Source organism: Salmo salar, chromosome 16 (assembly GCF_965601325.2).
Source record: "Salmo salar chromosome 16, fSalSal1, whole genome shotgun sequence".
Taxonomy (NCBI): domain Eukaryota; kingdom Metazoa; phylum Chordata; class Actinopteri; order Salmoniformes; family Salmonidae; genus Salmo; species Salmo salar.
Window position 1 is genome coordinate 89014427 of NC_138306.1, and position 27963 is coordinate 89042389.

The 27963-nt window shown below is 42.5% G+C and overlaps 1 protein-coding gene across 1 annotated transcript in view; it reads left to right on the forward strand.

Moving 5' to 3' along the window:
* The window catches only part of LOC106591809 (uncharacterized), a 50176-nt gene extending 27835 nt beyond the window's left edge, over positions 1–22341 (forward strand). Inside the window, exon 3 of the mRNA XM_082962436.1 lies at positions 17610–22341. Coding sequence (XP_082818562.1) covers positions 17610–18625 — 1016 coding nt within the window. The 3' untranslated portion in view covers positions 18626–22341. The remainder of the gene's footprint in view (positions 1–17609) is intronic.
* Positions 22342–27963: the final 5622 nt, after the last annotated feature.

A 27963-nucleotide genomic window follows, 5' to 3' on the forward strand; every position in this document is an offset into this window, starting at 1 on the left:
TGATATGAAATGAGTCTGTGTAGTTACTAACCCTTGTGATAGTGAGAGGAGGATGATATGAAATGAGTCTGTGTAGTTACTAACCCTTGTGATAGTGAGAGGAGGATGATAAGAAATGAGTCTGTAGTTACTAACCCTTGTGATAGTGAGTGGAGGATGATATGAAATGAGTCTGTGTAGTTACTAACCCTTGTGGCAGTGAGAGGAGGATGATATGAAATGAGTCTGTGTAGTTACTAATCCTTGTGATAGTGAGAGGAGGATGATATGAAATTAGTCTGTGTAGTTACTAACCCTTGTGATAGTGAGAGGAGGATGATATGAAATGAGTCTGTGTAGTTACTAACCCTTGTGATAGTGAGAGGAGGATGATATGAAATGAGTCTGTAGTTACTAACCCTTGTGATAGTGAGTGGAGGATGATATGAAATGAGTCTGTGTAGTTACTAACCCTTGTGGCAGTGAGAGGAGGATGATATGAAATGAGTCTGTGTAGTTACTAATCCTTGTGATAGTGAGAGGAGGATGATATGAAATTAGTCTGTGTAGTTACTAACCCTTGTGATAGTGAGAGGAGGATGATATGAAATGAGTCTGTGTAGTTACTAACCCTTGTGATAGTGAGAGGAGGATGATATGAAATGAGTCTGTGTAGTTACTAACCCTTGTGATAGTGAGAGGAGGATGATATGAAATGAGTCTGTGTAGTTACTAACCCTTGTGATAGTGAGTGGAGGATGATATGAAATGAGTGTGTAGTTACTAACCCTTGTGATAGTGAGAGGAGGATGATATGAAATGAGTCTGTGTAGTTTCTAACCCCTGTGATAGTGAGTGGAGGATATGAAATGAGTCTGTAGTGACTAACCCTTGTGATAGTGAGTGGAGGATGATATGAAATGAGTGTGTAGTTACAAACCTTTGTGATAGTGAGAGGAGGATGATATGAAATGAGTCTGTAGTGACTAACCCTTGTGATAGTGAGTGGAGGATGATATGAAATGAGTCTGTGTAGTTTCTAACCCATGTGATAGTGAGAGGAGGATGATATGAAATGAGCCTGTGTAGTTACTAATGATGGATTCTGGGGTCTGACTCCTAAATTTGGAGTAGTGTTAATTATCAGGTATCCTATTGAAGAATTGAGTGCTATGGTCTACAGCAGGACTGGGAAATTCCAGTCCTTGGGGGCCTGATTGGTGTCACACTTTGCCCCCATCCCTAGCAAACACAGCTGATTAAACTAATTGCATTCTTAAACTGAAGATCATGATTAGTTGATTATTGGAGTCAGGTGTGTTAGCTGGGGCAAAAGTTTGACACCAATCAGGCTACCGAGGACTGGAATTGCCCAGGCCTGGTCTAGAGGGTCTACACCAGAAGTGAATGGTTTTCTTTAGGAGGAATGGATATGGTGGATACAGTTCAGATTGACGGGATGACGATCACATGTTGAGAGGCACTGATAAGGGTGTAGAGCTGTGGATTAGTGGGGAAGGGAGGCCCAGGTCAGGTCACTGATAAGGGTGTAGAGCTGTGGATTAGTGGGGAAGGGAGGCCCAGGTCAGGTCACTGATAAGGGTGTAGAGCTGTGGATTAGTGGGGAAGGGGGGCCCAGGTCAGGTCACTGATAAGGTTGTAGAGCTGTGGATTAGTGGGGAAGGGGGGCCAGGTCAGGTCACTGATAAGGGTGTAGAGCTGTGGATTAGTGGGGAAGGGGGCCCAGGTCAGGTCACTGATAAGGTTGTAGAGCTGTGGATTAGTGGGGAAGGGGGGCCAGGTCAGGTCACTGATAAGGGTGTAGAGCTGTGGATTAGTGGGGAAGGGGGCCCAGGTCAGGTCACTGATAAGGGTGTAGAGCTGTGGATTAGTGGGGAAGGGGGCCCAGGTCAGGTCACTGATAAGGGTGTAGAGCTGTGGATTAGTGGTGAAGGGGGGCCGAGGTCAGGTCACTGATAAGGGTGTAGAGCTGTGGATTAGTGGTGAAGGGGGGCCCAGGTCAGGTCACTGATAAGGGTGTAGAGCTGTGGATTAGTGGTGAAGGGGGGCCCAGGTCAGGTCACTGATAAGGGTGTAGAGCTGTGGATTAGTGGGGAAGGGGGGCCAGGTCAGGTCAGGTCACCTTAAGGAGAAGGAACAGTTTGTGGCCTGTTTTACTTAACTTTCTGCCTAGTAATAAAGATGTCATGTTTAGAGAAAAGCAGGAGACTCCACCCAAATTGAGGTATATATACTACCACTGGTGTGAATATGTCTTATGCTGCCGTATTGACCCAATGGGTGAATAAACTTGGTTTGAGCTTTCTTAAGTGTCTGTGATTTTAATTAGGTTAATTTAGAACCTAACACTAACCCTTGTGATAGTGAGAGGAGGATGATATGAAATGAGTCTGTGTAGTTACTAACCCTTGTGATAGTGAGAGGAGGATGATATGAAATGAGTCTGTGTAGTTACTAACCCTTGTGATAGTGAGAGGAGGATGATATGAAATGAGTCTGTGTAGTTTCTAACCCCTGTGATAGTGAGTGGAGGATATGAAATGAGTCTGTGTAGTTACTAACCCTTGTGATAGTGAGAGGAGGATGATATGAAATGAGTCTGTGTAGTTACTAACCCTCGTGATAGTGAGAGGAGGATGATATGAAATGAGTCTGTGTAGTTAGTAACCCTTGTGATAGTGAGAGGAGGATCATATGAAATTAGTCTGTAGTTACTAACCCTTGTGATAGTGAGTGGAGAATGGTATGAAATGAGTCTGTGTAGTTACTAACCCTTGTGATAGTGTGTGGAGGATGATATGAAATGAGTCTGTAGTTACTAACCCTTGTGATAGTGAGTGGAGAATGGTATGAAATGAGTCTGTGTAGTTACTAATCCTTGTGATAGTGAGAGGAGGATATGAAATTAGTCTGTGTAGTTACTAACCCTTGTGATAGTGAGAGGAGGATGATATGAAATGAGTCTGTGTAGTTACTAACCCTTGTGATAGTGAGAGGAGGATGATATGAAATGAGTCTGTAGTTACTAACCCTTGTGATAGTGAGTGGAGGATGATATGAAATGAGTCTGTGTAGTTACTAACCCTTGTGGCAGTGAGAGGAGGATGATATGAAATGAGTCTGTGTAGTTACTAATCCTTGTGATAGTGAGAGGAGGATGATATGAAATTAGTCTGTGTAGTTACTAACCCTTGTGATAGTGAGAGGAGGATGATATGAAATGAGTCTGTGTAGTTACTAACCCTTGTGATAGTGAGAGGAGGATGATATGAAATGAGTCTGTGTAGTTACTAACCCTTGTGATAGTGAGTGGAGGATGATATGAAATGAGTCTGTGTAGTTTCTAACCCCTGTGATAGTGAGTGGAGGATATGAAATGAGTCTGTAGTGACTAACCCTTGTGATAGTGAGTGGAGGATGATATGAAATGAGTGTGTAGTTACAAACCTTTGTGATAGTGAGAGGAGGATGATATGAAATGAGTCTGTAGTGACTAACCCTTGTGATAGTGAGTGGAGGATGATATGAAATGAGTCTGTGTAGTTTCTAACCCATGTGATAGTGAGAGGAGGATGATATGAAATGAGCCTGTGTAGTTACTAATGATGGATTCTGGGTTCTGACTCCTAAATTTGGAGTAGTGTTAATTATCAGGTATCCTATTGAAGAATTGAGTGCTATGGTCTGCAGCAGGACTGGGAAATTCCAGTCCTTGGGGGCCTGATTGGTGTCACACTTTGCCCCCATCCCTAGCAAACACAGCTGATTAAACTAATTGCATTCTTAAACTGAAGATCATGATTAGTTGATTATTGGAGTCAGGTGTGTTAGCTGGGGCAAAAGTTTGACACCAATCAGGCTACCGAGGACTGGAATTGCCCAGGCCTGGTCTAGAGGGTCTACACCAGAAGTGAATGGTTTTCTTTAGGAGGAATGGATATGGTGGATACAGTTCAGATTGACGGGATGACGATCACATGTTGAGAGGCACTGATAAGGGTGTAGAGCTGTGGATTAGTGGGGAAGGGAGGCCCAGGTCAGGTCACTGATAAGGGTGTAGAGCTGTGGATTAGTGGGGAAGGGGGGCCCAGGTAAGGTCACTGATAAGGGTGTAGAGCTGTGGATTAGTGGGGAAGGGGGACCCAGGTCAGGGCACTGATAAGGGTGTAGAGCTGTGGATTAGTGGGGAAGGGGGCCCAGGTCAGGTCACTGATAAGGGTGTAGAGCTGTGGGGAAGGGGGGCCCAGGTCAGGTCACTGATAAGGGTGTAGAGCTGTGGGGAAGGGGGGCCCAGGTCAGGTCACTGATAAGGGTGTAGAGCTGTGGATTAGTGGGGAAGGGGGGCCCAGGTCAGGTCACTGATAAGGGTGTAGAGCTGTGGATTAGTGGGGAAGGGGACCCAGGTCAGGTCACTGATAAGGGTGTAGAGCTGTGGATTAGTGGGGAAGGGGGGCCAGGTCAGGTCACTGATAAGGGTGTAGAGCTGTGGATTAGTGGAGAAGGGGGCCCAGGTCAGGTCACTGATAAGGGTGTAGAGCTGTGGATTAGTGGGGAAGGGGGCCCAGGTCAGGTCACTGATAAGGGTGTAGAGCTGTGGATTAGTGGTGAAGGGGGGCCGAGGTCAGGTCACTGATAAGGGTGTAGAGCTGTGGATTAGTGGTGAAGGGGGGCCCAGGTCAGGTCACTGATAAGGGTGTAGAGCTGTGGATTAGTGGTGAAGGGGGGCCCAGGTCAGGTCACTGATAAGGGTGTAGAGCTGTGGATTAGTGGGGAAGGGGGGCCAGGTCAGGTCAGGTCACCTTAAGGAGAAGGAACAGTTTGTGGCCTGTTTTACTTAACTTTCTGCCTAGTAATAAAGATGTCATGTTTAGAGAAAAGCAGGAGACTCCACCCAAATTGAGGTATATATACTACCACTGGTGTGAATATGTCTTATGCTGCCGTATTGACCCAATGGGTGAATAAACTTGGTTTGAGCTTTCTTAAGTGTCTGTGATTTTAATTAGGTTAATTTAGAACCTAACACTAACCCTTGTGATAGTGAGAGGAGGATGATATGAAATGAGTCTGTGTAGTTACTAACCCTTGTGATAGTGAGAGGAGGATGATATGAAATGAGTCTGTGTAGTTACTAACCCTTGTGATAGTGAGAGGAGGATGATATGAAATGAGTCTGTGTAGTTTCTAACCCCTGTGATAGTGAGTGGAGGATATGAAATGAGTCTGTGTAGTTACTAACCCTTGTGATAGTGAGAGGAGGATGATATGAAATGAGTCTGTGTAGTTACTAACCCTCGTGATAGTGAGAGGAGGATGATATGAAATGAGTCTGTGTAGTTAGTAACCCTTGTGATAGTGAGAGGAGGATCATATGAAATTAGTCTGTAGTTACTAACCCTTGTGATAGTGAGTGGAGAATGGTATGAAATGAGTCTGTGTAGTTACTAACCCTTGTGATAGTGTGTGGAGGATGATATGAAATGAGTCTGTAGTTACTAACCCTTGTGATAGTGAGTGGAGAATGGTATGAAATGAGTCTGTGTAGTTACTAATCCTTGTGATAGTGAGAGGAGGATATGAAATTAGTCTGTGTAGTTACTAACCCTTGTGATAGTGAGAGGAGGATGATATGAAATGAGTCTGTGTAGTTACTAACCCTTGTGATAGTGAGAGGAGGATGATATGAAATGAGTCTGTAGTTACTAACCCTTGTGATAGTGAGTGGAGGATGATATGAAATGAGTCTGTGTAGTTACTAACCCTTGTGGCAGTGAGAGGAGGATGATATGAAATGAGTCTGTGTAGTTACTAATCCTTGTGATAGTGAGAGGAGGATGATATGAAATTAGTCTGTGTAGTTACTAACCCTTGTGATAGTGAGAGGAGGATGATATGAAATGAGTCTGTGTAGTTACTAACCCTTGTGATAGTGAGAGGAGGATGATATGAAATGAGTCTGTGTAGTTACTAACCCTTGTGATAGTGAGTGGAGGATGATATGAAATGAGTCTGTGTAGTTTCTAACCCCTGTGATAGTGAGTGGAGGATATGAAATGAGTCTGTAGTGACTAACCCTTGTGATAGTGAGTGGAGGATGATATGAAATGAGTGTGTAGTTACAAACCTTTGTGATAGTGAGAGGAGGATGATATGAAATGAGTCTGTAGTGACTAACCCTTGTGATAGTGAGTGGAGGATGATATGAAATGAGTCTGTGTAGTTTCTAACCCATGTGATAGTGAGAGGAGGATGATATGAAATGAGCCTGTGTAGTTACTAATGATGGATTCTGGGTTCTGACTCCTAAATTTGGAGTAGTGTTAATTATCAGGTATCCTATTGAAGAATTGAGTGCTATGGTCTACAGCAGGACTGGGAAATTCCAGTCCTTGGGGGCCTGATTGGTGTCACACTTTGCCCCCATCCCTAGCAAACACAGCTGATTAAACTAATTGCATTCTTAAACTGAAGATCATGATTAGTTGATTATTGGAGTCAGGTGTGTTAGCTGGGGCAAAAGTTTGACACCAATCAGGCTACCGAGGACTGGAATTGCCCAGGCCTGGTCTAGAGGGTCTACACCAGAAGTGAATGGTTTTCTTTAGGAGGAATGGATATGGTGGATACAGTTCAGATTGACGGGATGACGATCACATGTTGAGAGGCACTGATAAGGGTGTAGAGCTGTGGATTAGTGGGGAAGGGAGGCCCAGGTCAGGTCACTGATAAGGGTGTAGAGCTGTGGATTAGTGGGGAAGGGGGGCCCAGGTAAGGTCACTGATAAGGGTGTAGAGCTGTGGATTAGTGGGGAAGGGGGACCCAGGTCAGGGCACTGATAAGGGTGTAGAGCTGTGGATTAGTGGGGAAGGGGGCCCAGGTCAGGTCACTGATAAGGGTGTAGAGCTGTGGGGAAGGGGGGCCCAGGTCAGGTCACTGATAAGGGTGTAGAGCTGTGGGGAAGGGGGGCCCAGGTCAGGTCACTGATAAGGGTGTAGAGCTGTGGATTAGTGGGGAAGGGGGGCCCAGGTCAGGTCACTGATAAGGGTGTAGAGCTGTGGATTAGTGGGGAAGGGGACCCAGGTCAGGTCACTGATAAGGGTGTAGAGCTGTGGATTAGTGGGGAAGGGGGGCCAGGTCAGGTCACTGATAAGGGTGTAGAGCTGTGGATTAGTGGAGAAGGGGGCCCAGGTCAGGTCACTGATAAGGGTGTAGAGCAGTGGATTAGTGGTGAAGGGGGGCCGAGGTCAGGTCACTGATAAGGGTGTAGAGCTGTGGATTAGTGGGGAAGGGGGGCCCAGGTCAGGTCACTGATAAGGGTGTAGAGCTGTGGATTAGTGGGGAAGGGGGGCCAGGTCAGGTCAGGTCACCTTAAGGAGAAGGAACAGTTTGTGGCCTGTTTTACTTAACTTTCTGCCTAGTAATAAAGATGTCATGTTTAGAGAAAAGCAGGAGACTCCACCCAAATTGGGGTATATATACTACCACTGGTGTGAATATGTCTTATGCTGCCGTATTGACCCAATGGGTGAATAAACTTGGTTTGAGCTTTCTTAAGTGTCTGTGATTTTAATTAGGTTAATTTAGAACCTAACACTAACCCTTGTGATAGTGAGAGGAGGATGATATGAAATGAGTCTGTGTAGTTACTAACCCTTGTGATAGTGAGAGGAGGATGATATGAAATGAGTCTGTGTAGTTACTAACCCTTGTGATAGTGAGAGGAGGATGATATGAAATGAGTCTGTGTAGTTTCTAACCCCTGTGATAGTGAGTGGAGGATATGAAATGAGTCTGTGTAGTTACTAACCCTTGTGATAGTGAGAGGAGGATGATATGAAATGAGTCTGTGTAGTTACTAACCCTTGTGATAGTGAGAGGAGGATGATATGAAATGAGTCTGTGTAGTTAGTAACCCTTGTGATAGTGAGAGGAGGATGATATGAAATTAGTCTGTAGTTACTAACCCTTGTGATAGTGAGTGGAGAATGGTATGAAATGAGTCTGTGTAGTTACTAACCCTTGTGATAGTGAGAGGAGGATGATATGAAATGAGTCTGTGTATTTACTAACCCTTGTGATAGTGAGTGGAGAATGGTATGAAATGAGTCTGTGTAGTTACTAACCCTTGTGATAGTGAGAGGAGGATGATATGAAATGAGTCTGTGTAGTTACTAACCCTTGTGATAGTGAGAGGAGGATGATATGAAATGAGTCTGTGTAGTTACTAACCCTTGTGATAGTGAGAGGAGGATGATAAGAAATGAGTCTGTAGTTACTAACCCTTGTGATAGTGAGTGGAGGATGATATGAAATGAGTCTGTGTAGTTACTAACCCTTGTGGCAGTGAGAGGAGGATGATATGAAATGAGTCTGTGTAGTTACTAATCCTTGTGATAGTGAGAGGAGGATGATATGAAATTAGTCTGTGTAGTTACTAACCCTTGTGATAGTGAGAGGAGGATGATATGAAATGAGTCTGTGTAGTTACTAACCCTTGTGATAGTGAGAGGAGGATGATATGAAATGAGTCTGTGTAGTTACTAACCCTTGTGATAGTGAGTGGAGGATGATATGAAATGAGTCTGTGTAGTTACTAACCCTTGTGATATTGAGAGGAGGATGATATGAAATGAGTCTGTGTAGTTAGTAACCCTTGTGATAGTGAGAGGAGGATGATATGAAATGAGTCTGTGTAGTTTCTAACCCTTGTGATAGTGAGTGGAGGATGAAATGAGTGTGTAGTTACTAACCCTTGTGATAGTGAGAGGAGGATGGTATGAAATGAGTCTGTGTAGTTACTAACCCTTGTGATAGTGAGAGGAGGATGATATGAAATGAGTCTGTAGTTACTAACCCTTGTGATAGTGAGAGGAGGATGATATGAAATGAGTCTGTGTAGTTACTAACCCTTGTGATAGTGAGAGGAGGTTGATATGAAATGAGTCTGTAGTTACTAACCCTTGTGATAGTGAGTGGAGGATGATATGAAATGAGTCTGTGTAGTTACTAACCCTTGTGATAGTAAGAGGAGGATGATATGAAATGAGTCTGTGTAGTTAGTAACCCTTGTGATAGTGAGAGGAGGATGATATGAAATTAGTCTGTAGTTACTAACCCTTGTGATAGTGAGTGGAGAATGGTATGAAATGAGTCTGTGTAGTTACTAACCCTTGTGATAGTGTGTGGAGGATGATATGAAATGAGTCTGTAGTTACTAACCCTTGTGATAGTGAGTGGAGAATGGTATGAAATGAGTCTGTGTAGTTACTAACCCTTGTGATAGTGAGAGGAGGATGATATGAAATGAGTCTGTGTAGCTACTAACCCTTGTGATAGTGAGAGGAGGATGATATGAAATGAGTCTGTGTAGTTACTAACCCTTGTGATAGTGAGAGGAGGATGATAAGAAATGAGTCTGTAGTTACTAACCCTTGTGATAGTGAGTGGATTATGATATGAAATGAGTCTGTGTAGTTACTAACCCTTGTGATAGTGAGAGGAGGATGATATGAAATGAGTCTGTGTAGTTACTAACCCTTGTGATAGTGAGAGGAGGATGATATGAAATGAGTCTGTGTAGTTACTAACCCTTGTGATAGTGAGAGGAGGATGATATGAAATGAGTCTGTGTAGTTACTAACCCTTGTGATAGTGAGAGGAGGATGATATGAAATGAGTCTGTGTAGTTACTGACCCTTGTGATAGTGAGTGGAGGATGATATGAAATGAGTCTGTGTAGTTACTAACCCTTGTGATAGTGAGAGGAGGAAGATATGAAATGAGTCTGTGTAGTTAGTAACCCTTGTGATAGTGAGAGGAGGATGATATGAAATGAGTCTGTGTAGTTTCTAACCCTTGTGATAGTGAGTGGAGGATGAAATGAGTGTGTAGTTACTAACCCTTGTGATAGTGAGTGGAGGATGATATGAAATGAGTCTGTGTAGTTTCTAACCCTTGTGATAGTGAGAGGAGGATGATATGAAATGAGTCTGTGTAGTTACTAACCCTTGTGATAGTGAGTGGAGGATGATATGAAATGAGTCTGTGTAGTTTCTAACCCTTGTGATAGTGAGTGGAGGATGATATGAAATGAGTCTGTGTCGTTACTAACCCTTGTGATAGTGAGAGGAGGATGATATGAAATGAGTCTGTGTAGTTACTAACCCTCGTGATAGTGAGTGGAGGATGATATGAAATGAGTCTGTGTCGTTACTAACCCTTGTGATAGTGAGAGGAGGATGATATGAAATGAGTCTGTGTAGTTACTAACCCTTGTGATAGTGAGAGGAGGATGATATGAAATGAGTCTGTAGTGACTAACCCTTGTGTTTGTGAGTGGAGGATGATATGAAATGAGTGTGTAGTTACTAACCCTTGTGATAGTGAGAGGAGGATGATATGAAATGAGTCTGTAGTGACTAACCCTTGTGATAGTGAGTGGAGGATGATATGAAATGATTCTGTGTAGTTTCTAACCCATGTGATAGTGAGATGAGGATGATATGAAATGAGCCTGTGTAGTTACTAATGATGGATTCTGGGTTCTGACTCCTAAATTTGGAGTAGTGTTAATTATCAGGTATCCTATTGAAGAATTGAGTGCTATGGTCTACAGCAGGACTGGGAAATTCCAGTCCTTTGGGGCCTGATTGGTGTCACACTTTGCCCCCATCCCTAGCAAACACAGCTGATTAAACTAATTGCATTCTTAAACTGAAGATCATGATTAGTTGATTATTGGAGTCAGGTGTGTTAGCTGGGGCAAAAGTTTGACACCAATCAGGCTACCGAGGACTGGAATTGCCCAGGCCTGGTCTAGAGGGTCTACACCAGAAGTGAATGGTTTTCTTTAGGAGGAATGGATATGGTGGATACAGTTCAGATTGACGGGATGACGATCACATGTTGAGAGGCACTGATAAGGGTGTAGAGCTGTGGATTAGTGGGGAAGGGAGGCCCAGGTCAGGTCACTGATAAGGGTGTAGAGCTGTGGATTAGTGGGGAAGGGGGGCCCAGGTCAGGTCACTGATAAGGGTGTAGAGCTGTGGGGAAGGGGGGCCCAGGTCAGGTCACTGATAAGGGTGTAGAGCTGTGGGGAAGGGGGGCCCAGGTCAGGTCACTGATAAGGGTGTAGAGCTGTGGATTAGTGGGGAAGGGGGCCCAGGTCAGGTCACTGATAAGGGTGTAGAGCTGTGGGGAAGGGGGGCCCAGGTCAGGTCACTGATAAGGGTGTAGAGCTGTGGATTAGTGGGGAAGGGGGCCCAGGTCAGGTCACTGATAAGGGTGTAGAGCTGTGGATTAGTGGGGAAGGGGGGCCCAGGTCAGGTCACTGATAAGGGTGTAGAGCTGTGGATTAGTGGGGAAGGGGGGCCCAGGTCAGGTCACTGATAAGGGTGTAGAGCTGTGGATTAGTGGGGAAGGGGGCCGAGGTCAGGTCACTGATAAGGGTGTAGAGCTGTGGATTAGTGGGGAAGGGGGGCCCAGGTCAGGTCACTGATAAGGGTGTAGAGCTGTGGATTAGTGGGGAAGGGGGCCGAGGTCAGGTCACTGATAAGGGTGTAGAGCTGTGGATTAGTGGGGAAGGGGGGCCCAGGTCAGGTCACTGATAAGGGTGTAGAGCTGTGGATTAGTGGGGAAGGGGGCCGAGGTCAGGTCACTGATAAGGGTGTAGATCTGTGGATTAGTGTGGAAGGGGGGCCGAGGTCAGGTCACTGATAAGGGTGTAGAGCTGTGGATTAGTGGGGAAGGGGGGCCCAGGTCAGGTCACTGATAAGGGTGTAGAGCTGTGGATTAGTGGGGAAGGGGGGCCAGGTCAGGTCAGGTCACCTTAAGGAGAAGGAACAGTTTGTGGCCTGTTTTACTTAACTTTCTGCCTAGTAATAAAGATGTCATGTTTAGAGAAAAGCAGGAGACTCCACCCAAATTGGGGTATATATACTACCACTGGTTTTGAATATGTCTTATGCTGCCGTATTGACCCAATGGGTGAATAAACTTGGTTTGAGCTTTCTTAAGTGTCTGTGATTTTAATTAGGTTAATTTAGAACCTAACACTAACCCTTGTGATAGTGAGACGAGGATGATATGAAATGAGTCTGTGTAGTTACTAACCCTTGTGATAGTGAGAGGAGGATGATATGAAATGAGTCTGTGTAGTTAGTAACCCTTGTGATAGTGAGAGGAGGATGATATGAAGTGAGTCTGTGTAGTTACTAACCCTTGTGATAGTGAGTGGAGGATGATATGAAATGAGTCTGTAGTTACCAACCCTTGTGATAGTGAGTGGAGGATGATATAGATCATAATATTCACCCCTTTTTGCCCTCAACTGTTGAACAGCTTTTAGGGCCAACCCCATTTAGTCGACTGGTTGATTGTTTGGTCGATAGGCTGTTAGTCGACCAATATTTTCTTTTAGTCAAGCAGTGGCAAATATACAGTACCAGTCAAAAGTTTGGACACACCCATTCATTCTTTATTTTTTACTATTTTCTACATTGTAGAATAATACTAAAGACATCAAAACAATGAAATAACACATATGGAATCATGTAGTAACCAAAAAAGTGTTAAACAAATCAAAATATATTTTGGATTCTTCAAAGTAGCCACCCTTTGCCTTGATGACAGCTTTGCACAACCTCTTGGCATTCTCTCGAACAACTTCATGAGGAATGCTTTTCCAACAGTCTTGAAGGAGTTCCCACATATGCTGAGCACTTGTTAGCTGCTTTTCCTTCACTCTGCGGTCCAACTCATCCCAAACCATCTCAATAGGGTTGAGGTCGGGTGATTGTGGAGGCCAGGTCATCTGATGCAGCACTCCATCTCTCTCCTTCTTGGTCAAATAGTCCTTACACAGCCTGGAGGTGTGTTGGGTGATTGTCCTGTTGAAAAACAAATGATAGTGCCACTAAGATCAAACCAGATGGGATGGTGTATCGCTGCAGAATGCTGTGGTTGACATGCTGGTTAAGTGTGCCTTGAATTCAAAATAAATCACTGACAGTGTCACCAGCAGAGCAATCCCACACCATCACTCCTGCTCCTCCATGCTTCACGGGTGGAAGGAGGACCTACTCTGCGCCTCACAAAGACACGGTGGTTGAAACCAAAAATCTCAGTTGATGTTGGGATGTCTGTTACTTGAACTCTGTGAAGCATTTATTTGGGCTGCAATTTTTGAGGCTTGTAACTCTAATTAACTTATCCTCTGCAGCAGAGTCTGGGTCTTCCTTTCCTGTGGCGGTCCTCATGAGAGACAGTTTCATCGTAGCACTTGATGGTTTTTGCGATGCACTTGAAGAAACTTTAAAAGTTCTTGACATCTTCCGGATTGACTGACCTTCGTGTATTAAGGTAACGATGGACTGTCGTTTCTCTTTGCTTATTTGAGCAGTTATTGTCATAGTATGGACTAGGTCTTTTACCAAATAGGGCTATCTTCTGTATACTACCCCTACCATGTCACACACAACTGATTGGCTCAAACACATTAAGAAGATAAGAAATTCCACAAATTAAAATTGAAATGCATTCCAGGTGACTACCTCATGAAGCTGGTTGAGAGAATGCCAAGAGGGTGCTGCGCTGTCATCAAGGCAAAGGGTGTCTACTTTGAACAATCTCAAATATAAAATTATCTTTGATTTGTTTAAAACCTTTTTGGTTACTACATGATTCCATATGTGTTATTTCATAGTTGTGATGTCTTCACTATTATTCTACAATGTAGAAAATAGTAAAATTAAAGAAAACCCTTGAATGAGTAGGTGTGTCCAAACTTTTGACTGGTACTGTTCATATAAAAAATGTTATGGCACACAAGACACCTGTCTGATTCACGTCTGTCTGAGTGGACTAGTCCGTTGCCTGTCTGAGTGGACTAGTCCGTTGCCTGTCTGAGTGGACTAGTCCGTTGCCTGTCTGAGTGGACTAGTCCGTTGCCTGTCTGAGTGGACTAGTCCGTTGCCTGTCTGAGTGGACTAGTCCGTTGCCTGTCTGACTGGACTAGTCCGTTGCCTGTCTGAGTGGACTAGTCCGTTGCCTGTCTGAGTGGACTAGTCCGTTGCCTGTCTGAGTGGACTAGTCCGTTGTCTGTCTGAGTGGACTAGTCCGTTGCCTGTCTGATTGGACTAGTCCGTTGCCTGTCTGAGTGGACTAGTCCGTTGCCTGTCTGAGTGGACTAGTCCGTTGCCTGTCTGAGTGGACTAGTCCATTGCGGAGGGGATGGCACACCAGTATCACCAGTAGTACATTTAGCCTACTGTTAATTCCCATCATTTCTAATCTACAATGTTTGTTTGGTTACGGTAATGCATTCAATATATTATTACAGTCTTGTCATTGTAGGAGTGGACATTGTTTGCAGAGCGTACAACCTTGGCTATGCTTGTGAGAAAAAAGTTTTGGTTTATTTCATTCCATTTACGAGTTTACAATTTATTATTTGTCTTTTGTTGAGAGTGCTCCTGTCAATGTTGAGTAAAGACACACACCTGATTATGCATAGAAGTAGGCCTATAGTCTACCTGGCCTGATTACACATAGAAGTAGTCCTATAGGCTACCTGGCCTGATTACTCATAGAAGTAGGCCTATAGGCTACCTGGCTTGATTACACATAGAAGTAGGCCTATAGTCTACCTGGCTTGATTACACATAGAAGTAGGCCTATAGTCTACCTGGCCCTGATTACACATAGAAGTAGGCCTATAGTCTACCTGGCCCTGATTACACATAGAAGTAGGTCTATAGGCTACCTGGCCTGATTACACATAGAAGTAGGCCTATAGGCTACCTGGCCTGATTACACATAGAAGTAGGCCTATAGTCTACCTGGCCTGATTACACATAGAAGTAGGCCTATAGTCTACCTGGCCCTGATTACACATAGAAGTAGGCCTATAGGCTACCTGGCCTGATTACTCATAGAAGTAGGCCTATAGGCTACCTGGCCCTGATTACACATAGAAGTAGGCCTATAGTCTACCTGGCCCTGATTACACATAGAAGTAGGCCTATAGGCTACCTGGCCCTGATTACTCATAGAAGTAGGCCTATAGGCTACCTGGCCTGATTACACATAGAAGTAGGCCTATAGGCTACCTGGCCCTGATTACACATAGAAGTAGGCCTATAGTCTACCTGGCCTGATTACACATAGAAGTAGACCTATAGGCTACCTGGCCTGATTACTCATAGAAGTAGGCCTATAGGCTACCTGGCCCTGATTACACATAGAAGTAGGCCTATAGTCTACCTGGCCTGATTACACATAGAAGTAGGCCTATAGGCTAGCTGGCCTGATTACTCATAGAAGTAGGCCTATAGGCTACCTGGCCCTGATTACACATAGAAGTAGGCCTATAGTCTACCTGGCCCTGATTACACATAGAAGTAGGCATATAGGCTACCTGGCCCTGATTACACATAGAAGTAGGCCTATAGGCTAGCTGGCCTGATTACACATAGAAGTAGGCCTATAGTCTACCTGGCCTGATTACACATAGAAGTAGGCCTATAGTCTACCTGGCCTGATTACACATAGAAGTAGGCCTATAGGCTAGCTGGCCTGATTACACATAGAAGTAGGTCTATAGTCTACCTGGCCCTGATTACACATAGAATTAGGCCTATAGTCTACCTGGCCTGATTACACATAGAAATAGGCCTATAGTCTACCTGGCCTGATTACACATAGAAGTAGGCCTATAGTCTACCTGGCCTGATTACACATAGAAGTAGGCCTATAGTCTACCTGGCCTGATTACACATAGAAGTAGGCCTGTAGGCTAGCTGGCCTGATTACACATAGAAGTAGGCCTATAGTCTACCTGTCCCTGATTACACATAGAAGTAGGCCTATAGGCTAGCTGGCCTGATTACTCATAGAAGTAGGCCTATAGTCTACCTGGCCTGATTACACATAGAAGTAAGCCTATAGGCTAGCTGGCCTGATTACACATAGAAGTAGGCCTATAGTCTACCTGGCCTGATTACTCATAGAAGTAGGCCTATAGGCTAGCTGGCCCTGATTACACATAGAAGTAGGCCTATAGGCTAGCTGGCCCTGATTACACATAGTAGTAGGCCTATAGGCTAGCTGGCCCTGATTACACATATAAGTAGGCATATAGGCTAGCTGGCCCTGATTACACATAGAAGTAGGCCTATAGTCTAGCTGGCACTGATTACACAGAGGTAGGCCTATAGGCTAGCTGGCCTGATTACACATAGAAGTAGGCATATAGGCTAGCTGGCCTGATTACACATAGAAGTAGGCATATAGGCTAGCTGGCCCTGATTACACATAGAAGTAGGCCTATAGGCTAGCTGGCACTGATTACACATAGGTAGGCCTATAGGCTAGCTGGCCTGATTACACATAGAAGTAGGCATATAGGCTAGCTGGCCTGATTACACATAGAAGTAGGCATATAGGCTAGCTGGCCCTGATTACACATAGAAGTAGGCATATAGGCTAGCTGGCCCTGATTACACATAGAAGTAGGCCGATAGGCTAGCTGGCCCTGATTACACATATAAGTAGGCCTATAGGCTACCTGCCCTGCTTGCAAATGTAGGCCTATAAATGTTCCCATTTGGGGATCTGATACTATTTCTGATTGTCTTAACTCACCGTCACTGTGGAGTTTCTCAAATAAAAAATGACTTCACCTCAAACAGCAAGTAAACAAAGTCTGTTTCTACATCCATTAAGAATGACAGTTCCTCAACGTAGCCTATTTGAAAACTCTTTCCATCTCTCTCCCTTTTGATAACCACCAAAACTGTCATGCTCTGATCCAGTGGAAACGTCATAAAACAGGCCTACCTGATTACTTCTTATCCTTTGCGCAAAATAGCCTACAGCTGTGTCTGTCTGGAGCTCGCTGACACGAGAAACTGAGGGCCCAAAATATTTTATACAATGTTGCAAGTTTGCTAGCACAGGCCAGACCAAATTAATAGTTGATAGAATGTTTCAAGTTTCTTGCAGACAGGCCATGTGTAGCCAATTTGATTTATAGGATATCTATTTTCATCAGGATATGTTCTACCTGCAGACCGCAATGTTTTTATTTGTTGGCTTTATGTAAGCTAGTTTTGACAATGGCAATGGAAGTTACTTTTAGATTTGTATCATTTTAATTGAGATATAATTTTGATTAACCACATGACATTGATTTGAGATATGAAGACTTTATTATAAATGAAATGAAACTCTTCCACGAAAATCATAACGCAGCAGCGGGAGGAGGAGAGTCGGGAACATATGGGAACATATTTTTTTCTTCCGGTTAGGCTTTATTGATCTCTGGATCCCTCTTGAGTAATTTGTCTTCATTTTTAATCGCAGCGCTTAAAGCATCAGACAAGCTCAGCCTCCATATAGTTGATTTTATTTCAACACATATATATGGAAAAATACACGTTTTTAAAATTAAATCATTTGGTTGAAAGAAAACAACACTCTCGGTCGATCAGGAATATTGTTTTTGTCGGGACAGTCCTAATAGCTTTATTCCCTGTATTGAACAGCCTACTGATATGAAGTCATATGTATATCACACCAACTGACTGGTTCTTCTGATGTTGTTCACACAGGAGACCATGTTGAGACATTCTCTACATCCAGAGAGCAACAGCAGGAAGATCACAGAGCTAAGAGGTCTCACCACTGCCCACATTGTGAGGAGATTTTCCCAATTCTATCAAAACTAGAAATACACCTAAAAATACACACAGGAGATAATCTGTATTACTGCACTGACTGTGGGAAGAGTTTCACAACATCACAGGCTCTGACAGTTCATCTGCGAGTCCACACTGGAGAAAAACCTTACTCCTGCTCTGACTGTGGGGAGAGTTTCTCTCAACAGAGTAACTTAAAAACACACCAACGTATACACACAGGAGAGAAGCCTTACTCATGCTCTGACTGTGGGAAGAGTTTCTCCGTATCAAGTAACTTAAAAACACACCTAAAAATACACACCGGGGAGAAGCCTTACTTCTGCTCTGACTGTGGGGCGAGTTTCTCTCAACAGAGCCACTTACAAACCCACCAACATATACATACAGGAGAGAAGCATTACTTCTGCTCTGACTGCGGAAAATGCTTCACAACATCAGCTGAGTTAAGAGTTCATCAGAGAACACACACAGGAGAGAAGCCTTACTGCTGCTCTGACTGTGGGAAGAGTTTCTCTCAACAGGTCCACTTAAAATGTCACCAACGAATACACACAGGAGAGAAGCCTTACTCCTGCTCTGACTGTGGGAAGAGTTTCACCCGATTGGATATATTAAAATGTCACCAGCGAATACATACAGGAGATAAGCCTTACTCCTGCTCTGTCTGTGGGAAGAGTTTCTCCCAACAGGGCAACTTAAAAATACACCAGCGTATACATAAAGGAGAGAAGCCTTATTCCTGTTCTGACTGTGGAAAATGCTTCACAACATCAACTGAGCTAAAATCTCATCAGAGAACACACACAGGAGAGAAGCCTTACTACTGCTCTGACTGTGGGAGGAGTTTCTCCCGATTGGCTACCTTAAAAACACATCAATGTATACATAAAGGAGAAAAGCCTCATCACTTCTCTCAGACCAACTAAGATTAAAGTCACTCCATCAATTAATTTTCATCTCATAAAAGTGGTAACAGTGAATTGGATCAAATGAAGACAGTTTAGAACACTTTCGTAATCCTTTTGTTTCTCACTGTGAGAGAACTGTGCAGAGGAAAGGGAGCGTTATAGAATGATGACATTGGAAATCATCTTTCTCCATCTTTTTTTTGCTACAAAACATAGAAACGCGCCATTCTCACATGTGTTGATGTTGGGGTGGTGCTGGAGATGATGAATGTGAGGTAGAAACATTTGAAAATGTCCCTCTAAGGCAAAAACAATAGGATGGGGGTTGGTTGGTGGGTGGATGGATGAGTCAGCATATAACATGAAAGTCTAGCAATCCAACGGTTGCGTGTCAATCTCATCACGGACAACTTTAGCATTTTAGCTAATAGTGACCAAAAGTACACTACCGTTCAAAAGTTTGGGGTCACTTAGAAATGTCCTTGTTTTTGAAAGAAAATCATTTTTTTTTGTCCATTTAAAATAACATCAAATTGATCAGAAATGCAGTGTAGACATTGTTAATGTTATAAATTACTATTGTAGCTAGAAACAGCTGATTTTTTTTAAATGGAAAATCTACATAGGTGTACAGAGGCCCATTATCAGCAACCATCACTCCTGTGTTCCAATGGCACGTTGTGTTAGCGAATGCAAGTTTATCATTTAAAAAGGCTAATTGATCAATAGAAAACCCTTTTGCAATTATGTTAGCACAGCTGAAAACGGCTGTTCTGATTAAAGAAGCAATAAAACTGGCCTTTAGACTAGTTGAGTATCGGGAGCATCAGCATTTGTTGGTTCGATTACAGGCTCAAAATGGCTAGAAACAAATAACTTTCTTCTGAAACTCGTCAGTCTATTCTTGTTCTGAGAAATGAAGGCTATTCCATGTGAGAAATTGCCAAGGAACGAAAAATCTTGTACAATGTTGTGTACTACTCCCTTCACAGAACAGAGCAAACTGGCCTAACCAGAATAGAAAGAGGAGTGGGAGGCCCCGGTGCACAACTGAGCAAGATGACAAGTACATTAGTGTCTAGTTTGAGAAACGGATGCCTCTCAAGTCCTCAACTGGCAGCTTCATTAAATAGTACCTGCAAAACACCAGTCTCAACGTCAACAGTGAAGAGGTGACTCCGGGATGCTGGCCTTCTAGGCAGAGTTACAAAGAAAAAGCCAAATCTCAGACTGGCCAATAAAAATAAAAGATTAAGATGGGCAAAGGAACACAGACACTGGACAGAGGAACTCTGCCTAGATGGCCAGCATCCCGGAGTCGCTTCTTCACTGTTGACGTTGAGACTGCACTGTATTTCTGATCAATTTGATGTTATTTTAATGGACTAAAAAATTGCTTTTCTTTCAAAAACAAGGACATTTCTTATTGACCCCGAACTTTTGAACGGTAGTGTATGTGGGCACCTGCTCGTCAAACATCTAATTCCAAAATCATGGGCATTAATATGGACTTGGTTCCCCTTTTGCTGCAATAAAGGACTCCTCATCTGGGAAGGCTTTCCGCTAGATGTTGGAACATTGCTGTGGGGACTTTTTCCATTCAGCCACGAGCATTAGTGAGGTCGGGCACTGATGTTGGCCAATTATGTCTGGCTCGCAGTCAACGTTTCAATTCATCCCAAAGGTGTTCGATGGGGTTAAGGTCAGGGCTCTGTGCAGGCCAGTCAAGTTCTTCCGCACTGATCTCGACAAACCATTTGTGTATGGACGTCTATTTGTGCTCGGGGGCATTGTCACGCTGAAACCGGAAAGGGCGTTCCCCAAACTGTTGCCACAAAGTTGGCAGCACAGGATCATCTATAATGTCATTGTATGCTGTAGCGTTAAGATTTCCCTTCACTGGAACTAATGGGACTAGTCCGTACCATGAATAACAGCCCCAGACCATTAGTCGTCCTCCACCAAACTTTACAGTTGGCACTATGCATTGGGGCAGGTAGCGTTCTCCTGTCATCCACCAAACCCAGATGATTCGTCCGTCAGACTGCTAGATGATGAATCGCGATTCATCACTCCAGAGAACGTTTCCACTGCGTCAGTCCAATGGCGGTGAGCTTTACACCACTCCAGCCAACACTTGGCATTGTGCATGGTGATCTTAGGCATGTGTGCTGCTGCTTGGCCATGTGCTGCAAACCCATTTTATGAAGCTCCCAATGAACAGTTCTTGTTGACGTTGCTTCCAGCAGCTGTTTGGAACTTGATAGTGAGTGTTGCAAATGAGGACAGACAATTTTTACATGCTTCTTCAGCACTCTGCGGTCCTGTGTTTTGAGCTTGTGTGGCTTACCACTTCACAGCTGAGCCGTTGCTCTTAGACATTTCCACTTCACAATATCAGCACTTACAGTTGAACAGGGCAGCTCAAGCAGGGCAGAAATTTTATGAACTGACGGTGCCACATTGAAAGTCACTAAGCTCTTCAGCAAGGCCATTCTACTGCCAATGTTTGTCTATGGAGAATGCATGGCTGTGTGCTCGATTTGATACTCCTGTCAGCAAAGGGTGTGGTTGAAATAGACAAATCCACTATTTTGAAGGGGTGTCCTCATACTTTTGTATATATAGCATGTTAATGTTAGCAACAACAAATTGGAATACGTAAAATATCATACGTATAGCAAATTCGTAACATATTGTACGAAATCTAATTCGTAACATACTATACATCCTACAAATCGTATTACAGTTATAGGCCAATGTAACATAACATACCGTAAAATACTAAATTGTGCGCTGTGTTTTTATTTTATTTTTACATTTATTTTTTACATACAATACATTTTGCTCTGACACCAAGTTGTCCCTCTGCAGTTCTCTGTGGGAATGAGCTAGTAGACACAACATGTATCAGATAGAGATGGTGTGATGATCAGTTTTCTGTGGGAATGAGTTAGTAGACACAACATGTATCAGATAGAGATGGTGTCATGATCAGTTTTCTGTGGGAATGAGTTAGTAGACACAACATGTGTCAGATAGAGATGATGTGATGATCAGTTTTCTGTGGGAATGAGTTAGTAGACACAACATGTATCAGATAGAGATGATGTGATGATCAGTTTTCTGTGGGAATGAGTTAGTAGACACAACATGTATCAGATAGAGATGATGTGATGATCAGTTTTCTGTGGGAATGAGTTAGTAGACACAACATGTATCAGATAGAGATGATGTGATGATCAGTTTTCTATGGGAATGAGTTAGTAGACACAACATGTATCAGATAGAGATGGTGTGATGATCAGTTTTCTGTGGGAATGAGTTAGTAGACACAACATGTATCAGATAGAGATGATGTGATGATCAGTTTTCTGTGGGAATGAGTTAGTAGATACAACATGTATCAGATAGAGATGGTGTGATGATCAGTTTTCTGTGGGAATGAGTTAGTAGATACAACATGTATCAGATAGAGATGGTGTGATGATCAGTTTTCTGTGGGAATGAGTTAGTAGATACAACATGTATCAGATAGAGGTGGTGTCAGTTCTTTTTTTACTACATAATGACTTTTGTTTAATGATACACAGGCTATGAAACTACTACGTGTTTATTAAATTGTCTTTTAAAACTAGATAGATTCATTATTTTAGTCATTGATCATTAATGCATTTGGATAACTGTAATGAACTTAATTGATCTGCTAATGAAAAATAAACATTGTACATTAATTTGTGCTGGTCAACCTTTGTTTTTTGGGTTATCTATACAGAAAATACATGTTTTTGTTTAATTCATGGCATTCAAAATAATTTACATGTCTATCTAATCAAAACATGTCACTACACCTTTACACATCACCATGGGGACAAGCCAATTTGCTAGCCACCAGTAATTGCTACAATGCACACAAATAGATGTTTTGTATTATAAAGGACTTACATATGTTTCTTATTAAATAACAGTTAAATAAAATGAAGAGAAAAAAAGTATTGTCATTTTAAAGTGTTTTATATGGTACCAATGTCCAGGGACAGCATTACCACCAACAATCAACAATGACCCACTTACTATTAGGGAATGGAACCAGAGAGGAAGATTGTGCTACCTTTCTCTTACTTATTGTAAGAGTAGGGGTGTTAACCCCGGGGTCCTGGCTAAATTCCCAATCTGACCCTCATACCATCATGGCCACCTAATCATCCCCACCTAATCATCGCCAGCTTCCAGGCTCATTCATCCCCCCTCCTCTCCCCTGTAACTATTCCCCAGGTTGTTGCTGTAAATGAGAATGTGTTCTCAGTCAACTTCCCTGGTAAAATAAAACATTTAATAACTTAAACATTAATGTGCACTGTTCAAAATATATCTACAGTCAACGCTGTTGCTTGCACTAGCCCCCAAAATAAAGCGGATGATCTGGGTTAACTTGGTTGAGTTTACGAAAACAAATATAATACAAGTCTCATTCCAGATGAGGAATAAGAAACGTTCAAAGCACATGTAATGTTTGGCTAAATTCTACTTCTTACACGGATTTAGCTAGTTAAAGTGAAGTGTATCTTTAGGAGTAATTAATGTGTACCTATACAGTACATTACCCACCCTGACAACCTGGCCCTCAATTTAAAGCTTGTGGAAGTGACATAACAAATACACTAGTACACCACAGAGTATATTTAATATCTGCACAAGTACAATATAATACTAGGTGTTACACTGGATTTGACCAGTTATAATGAAGCCTATCTTGGGGGGTACTTACTTGTAATTACAGTGAACCAATAGCCAGTGGTGGAAAAAGTACCCAGTTGTCATACTTGAGTAAAAGTAAAGATACCTTAATAGAAAGTCACCCAGTAAAATGCTCATTGAGTAAAAGTCAAAAAGTTTTTGGTTTTAAATATACTTAAGTTGCAAAAGTCAATGCATTAATCATTTCAGATTCCTTATATTAAGCAAACCAGATGGCACAATTTAAAAAATAGGAGGTAGGGATGATCAGGGTTGTTCTCTTGGTAACTGTGAATTGGACCATTTTCTTGTCCTGCTAAGCATTCGAACTGTAATGAGTAATTTTGGGTGTCAGGGAAAATGTATTGAGTAAAAAGTACATGATTTTCTTTAGAACAGGGGTCGAGAAGGTCAGCGTGAAAAATCTGGATATGATAGATTACCCTTTAGTGAATACATGAATAGTGCTGGAGGGTTTAGCATAGGACGTTAACAAGCTAGCTAGCATTTGGCAACTGTTCGCTATCTAGCTAATGGAAGGCTAGCTAGCTAACGGAAGGCTAGCTAGCTAACGGAAGGCTAGCTAGCTAACGGAAGCTGGCGTTAATGCTAGGCCTACCAACTATGCTAGCTAGCTAACAAGTTACCATAGCACATTGTACAGAATAGATTTACCATGTAGTATGTTGAGTTTTGTTTGGATTAGCTAGCACGCTAGATAGTTTTCTAACCTTTACTAGCCACTGTAGCTAAATTACCTAACATAAAGCTGGCAAATAGCTATGTTGTGGTCGCTACTCGCTAGCTAGCTGGGCTCACTTTTGTGTGAAGCTAGCCACAATAACGATTATCCACAACAGTCTATTTACGGTTTGACTTCATAATAAAAGTCCCCCATTGGAAACAACAGGGTGGGGTCTATCTTGGGTTAGTTATACAAATCTTTCGTGTTAGCATGCAATTTTATAGCTAGCTGGATAACACAATAACTAGTTATCAAGGCCTAGCTAGCTACAGTCTTAAACTATGCAAAGCATGATGATGATAACTACTGTAGGGTAACGTAGTGTCTAAATTGTCATACATTCTTCTCTACCAATGATTTCCACAAGGTCTCAGACTCCAGGATGGGAAAGGCTTACTAGAAAGAAACATATGACAACAGACACAGAGTTGTTGATTTCCATTGTTATTTGTAATGTTAAAAAGCGGAGAAAAAGACAATCCCGTTTTTCTAAATTAGCTACAGTGCATTCGGAAAGTATTCAGACCCCTTGGTTTCTTCCCACATTTTGTTACGTTACAGCCTTATTCTAAAATTGATTAAATAAAACGTTTTCCTCAACAATCTACACACAATATAATGTATAACATAATGCCAAAGTGAAAACAGGTTTTTAGAATTCTTAAAAAAAAAAAATGTATCATCAATACCATATTTACATAAATATTCAGACCCTTTGCTATGAGACTCGAAATTGAGCTCTGGTGCATCCTGTTTCCATTGATCATCTTTGAGATGTTTCTACAACTTGATTGGAGTCCACCTGTGGTAAATTCATATGATTGGATATGATTTGGAAAGGCACACACCTGTCTATATAAGGTCCCACAGCTGACAGTGCATGTCAGAGCAAAAACCAAGCCATGAGGTCAAAGGAATTGTCCGTAGAGCTCAGAGAGAGGATTGTGTGGAGGCACAGATCTGGGGAAGGGTACCAAAAATGTTTGCAGCATTGAAGGTCCCCAAGAACACAGTGGCCTTCATCATTCTTAAATGGAAGAAGTTTGGAACCATCAAGACGCTCGCTCGAGCTGGCAGCCCGGGCAAACTGAGCAAGCAGGAGAGAAGGGCCTTGGTCAGGGAGGTGAGCAAGAGCCTGATGGTCACTCTGCCACAGCCAAGACAACGCAGGAGTAGTTTCGGGACATGTTTTGTAATGTCCTTGAGTGGCCCAGCCAGAGCCTGGACTTGAACCCGATCAAACATCTCTGAAGAGACCTGAAAATAGCTTTGTAGCAACGTTCCCCTTTCAACCTGACAGAGCTTGAGAGGATCTGCAGAGAAGAATGGGAGAAAAACTCCCCAAATACATGTGTACATAGTGTCATACCCAAGAGAACTCGATGCTGTAATCGCTGGCAAAGGTGCTTCAGCAAAGTACTGAGTAAAGGGTCTGAAAATGTGATCTTTCCGGGTAAAAAATAAATAAATAATTGCAATTTCTAAAAACCTGGGTATTGTGTGTAGATTGATGGGGGGGGGGGACTATTTAATCTATTTTAGAATAAGGCTGTAACGTAACAAAATGTGGAAAAAGTCAAGGGGTATGAATACTTTCCGATGGCACTATAAGAATGGGCTGCCATCAGTCAGGATGTGGCCCAGAAGTTAATTGACAGCATGCCAGGGCGGATTGCAGAGGTCTTGAAAAAGAAGGGTCAACACTGCAAATATTGACTCTTTGCATCAACTTCATGTAATTGTCAATAAAAGCCTTTGACACTTGTGAAATGCTTGTAATTATACTTCAATATTCCATAGTAACATCTGAGAAAAATATCTAGACACTGAGACAGCAGATTTAGTGAAAATTAATATTTGTGTCATTCTCAAAACTTTTGGCCTTGACTGTAGATTGATAAGGGGGGCACGATTTAATCTATTTTAGAATAAGGCTGTAACAACAAAATGTGGAAAAAGTCAAGGGGTCTGAATACTTCCCGAAGGCACTGTATATCAAGTCATTTGTCACCTAGTACAGCCAGAAGAGGAGTGGCCACTGCTCGGAGCCTGGTTCCCCTCTAGGTTTTTCCTAGGTTCCTTCTAAGGAGTTTTTACAAGCCACTGTGCTTCTGCATTGCTTGCCCTTTGGGGTTTTAGTCTCGGTACCTGCACCCTCAGCGGAGTCAACAAACACTGGGAGCATCCGTTTTTCAGGAAGAAGGCAGAGAGGAAGCCAAAGCCTGAAACCTGGAAGCTTCTGGTTTCTGTCAACCTCATTTAGGTGTTTCTTTTACACCTTATATGTTAGGTTAGGGTATCTGTAAAGAATTTTGTGACAACTGCAGATGTAAAAAGGGCTTTATAAAATAAATTTGATTGACATGTATATCACACCAACTGACTGGTTCTTCTGATGTTGTTCACACAGGAGACCATGATGAGACATTCTCTACATCCAGAGAGCAACAGCAGGAAGATCACAGAGCTAAGAGGTCTCACCACTGCCCACATTGTGAGGAGAATTTCCCATTTCTATCAAAGCTAAAAATACACCTAAAAATACAGACAATGTAGAATCTTTATCCCTGCTTTGACTGTGGGAAGAGCTGCAAAATATCAAGGGATCTGACAGTTCATCATTCAACACTGGAGAGAAGCCTGTTCTGACTGTGGGAATATTTTCTCTCATCAGAGCAATTTAAGAACACTCCAACATATACACACAGGAGAGAAGCTTTACTCCTGCTCTGACTGTTGGAAGAGTTTCTCTCAACATGGCCACTTAAAAAGACACCAACATACATAAATGTGAGATTCCTCATCTGTTCTTTGACTACCTAAGATTAAAATCATTCCATCACTTAATTATCAAGAAATCGTAGAGCACTATTGTAATCCTATTGTTTCTCATTGTGAGAACTGTGCAGAGGAAAGGGAGCATTATAGAATGTTAGCCTCTTTACTTTACTGATCAGTGTGCACCTGGTCAGATTTGGTGTGTTTTGTTAGCTTATTCTGTAAAGATATTGAGATTACCTTGGATTTGCCCTTATGATTGAATATCCTCCATGAGGTTGGTTGATTGGGTGGTACTGCTTCCCTCTGCAGTTTTCTGTGGGAATGAGCTGGTAGACACAACATGTATCAGATAGAAATAGTGTGAAGATCAGTTTTCACCATTAATTTGGGTGGATACTTTTTGTTTATTAAATTGTATTTTAAAATGGATGAGTTATTTTAGTCATTAATGATGAATAGGTTTGGATAACTTAATTGAAACCTGCTTAATTTATCTGCCAATGAAAAATAAAGTTTGTATATTTGTACTGGTCAAACTCTTCTCTTTTGTATTATAAATGACCAAAGAACGATGTTTCAAGTGACATATTTGCTGTTTTTCTGAAGCTAAACAAGACAGGAAGTTGAAATGAGCATCACAAAGCTAAATCTGACCTGTTTTCTAACATGTTTTATCAGCATAAGCAGCTGTGAGACCTGCTAGAGTACTGTAACTTTATTTATCTACTGAATCATTGTAGTTTTGGGGTTCTTAACAGTAAATATAATGCTTTTGTTTAATCCATAACATTCAAATAAATATATCTGTATTTATCTACACAATACATGTCATGACACCTCTACATTGGGACAAGCCAAGTTGCTAGTCACCAATATTCTCAAAATCAAAACAGTGATGACTGTTTAACAGTCTTATGGCTTGGAGATAGAAGTGGTTTCATTCTCTCTGTCCAAGCTTTGATGCACCTGTACTGTCTCCGCTTCCTAGATGGTAGCAGGGTGAACAGGCCGTGGCTCGGGTGGATGAGGTTCTTGATCTTCCAAATAAAATGTTATTGATCACGTACACATGGTTAACAGATGTTATTGCGAT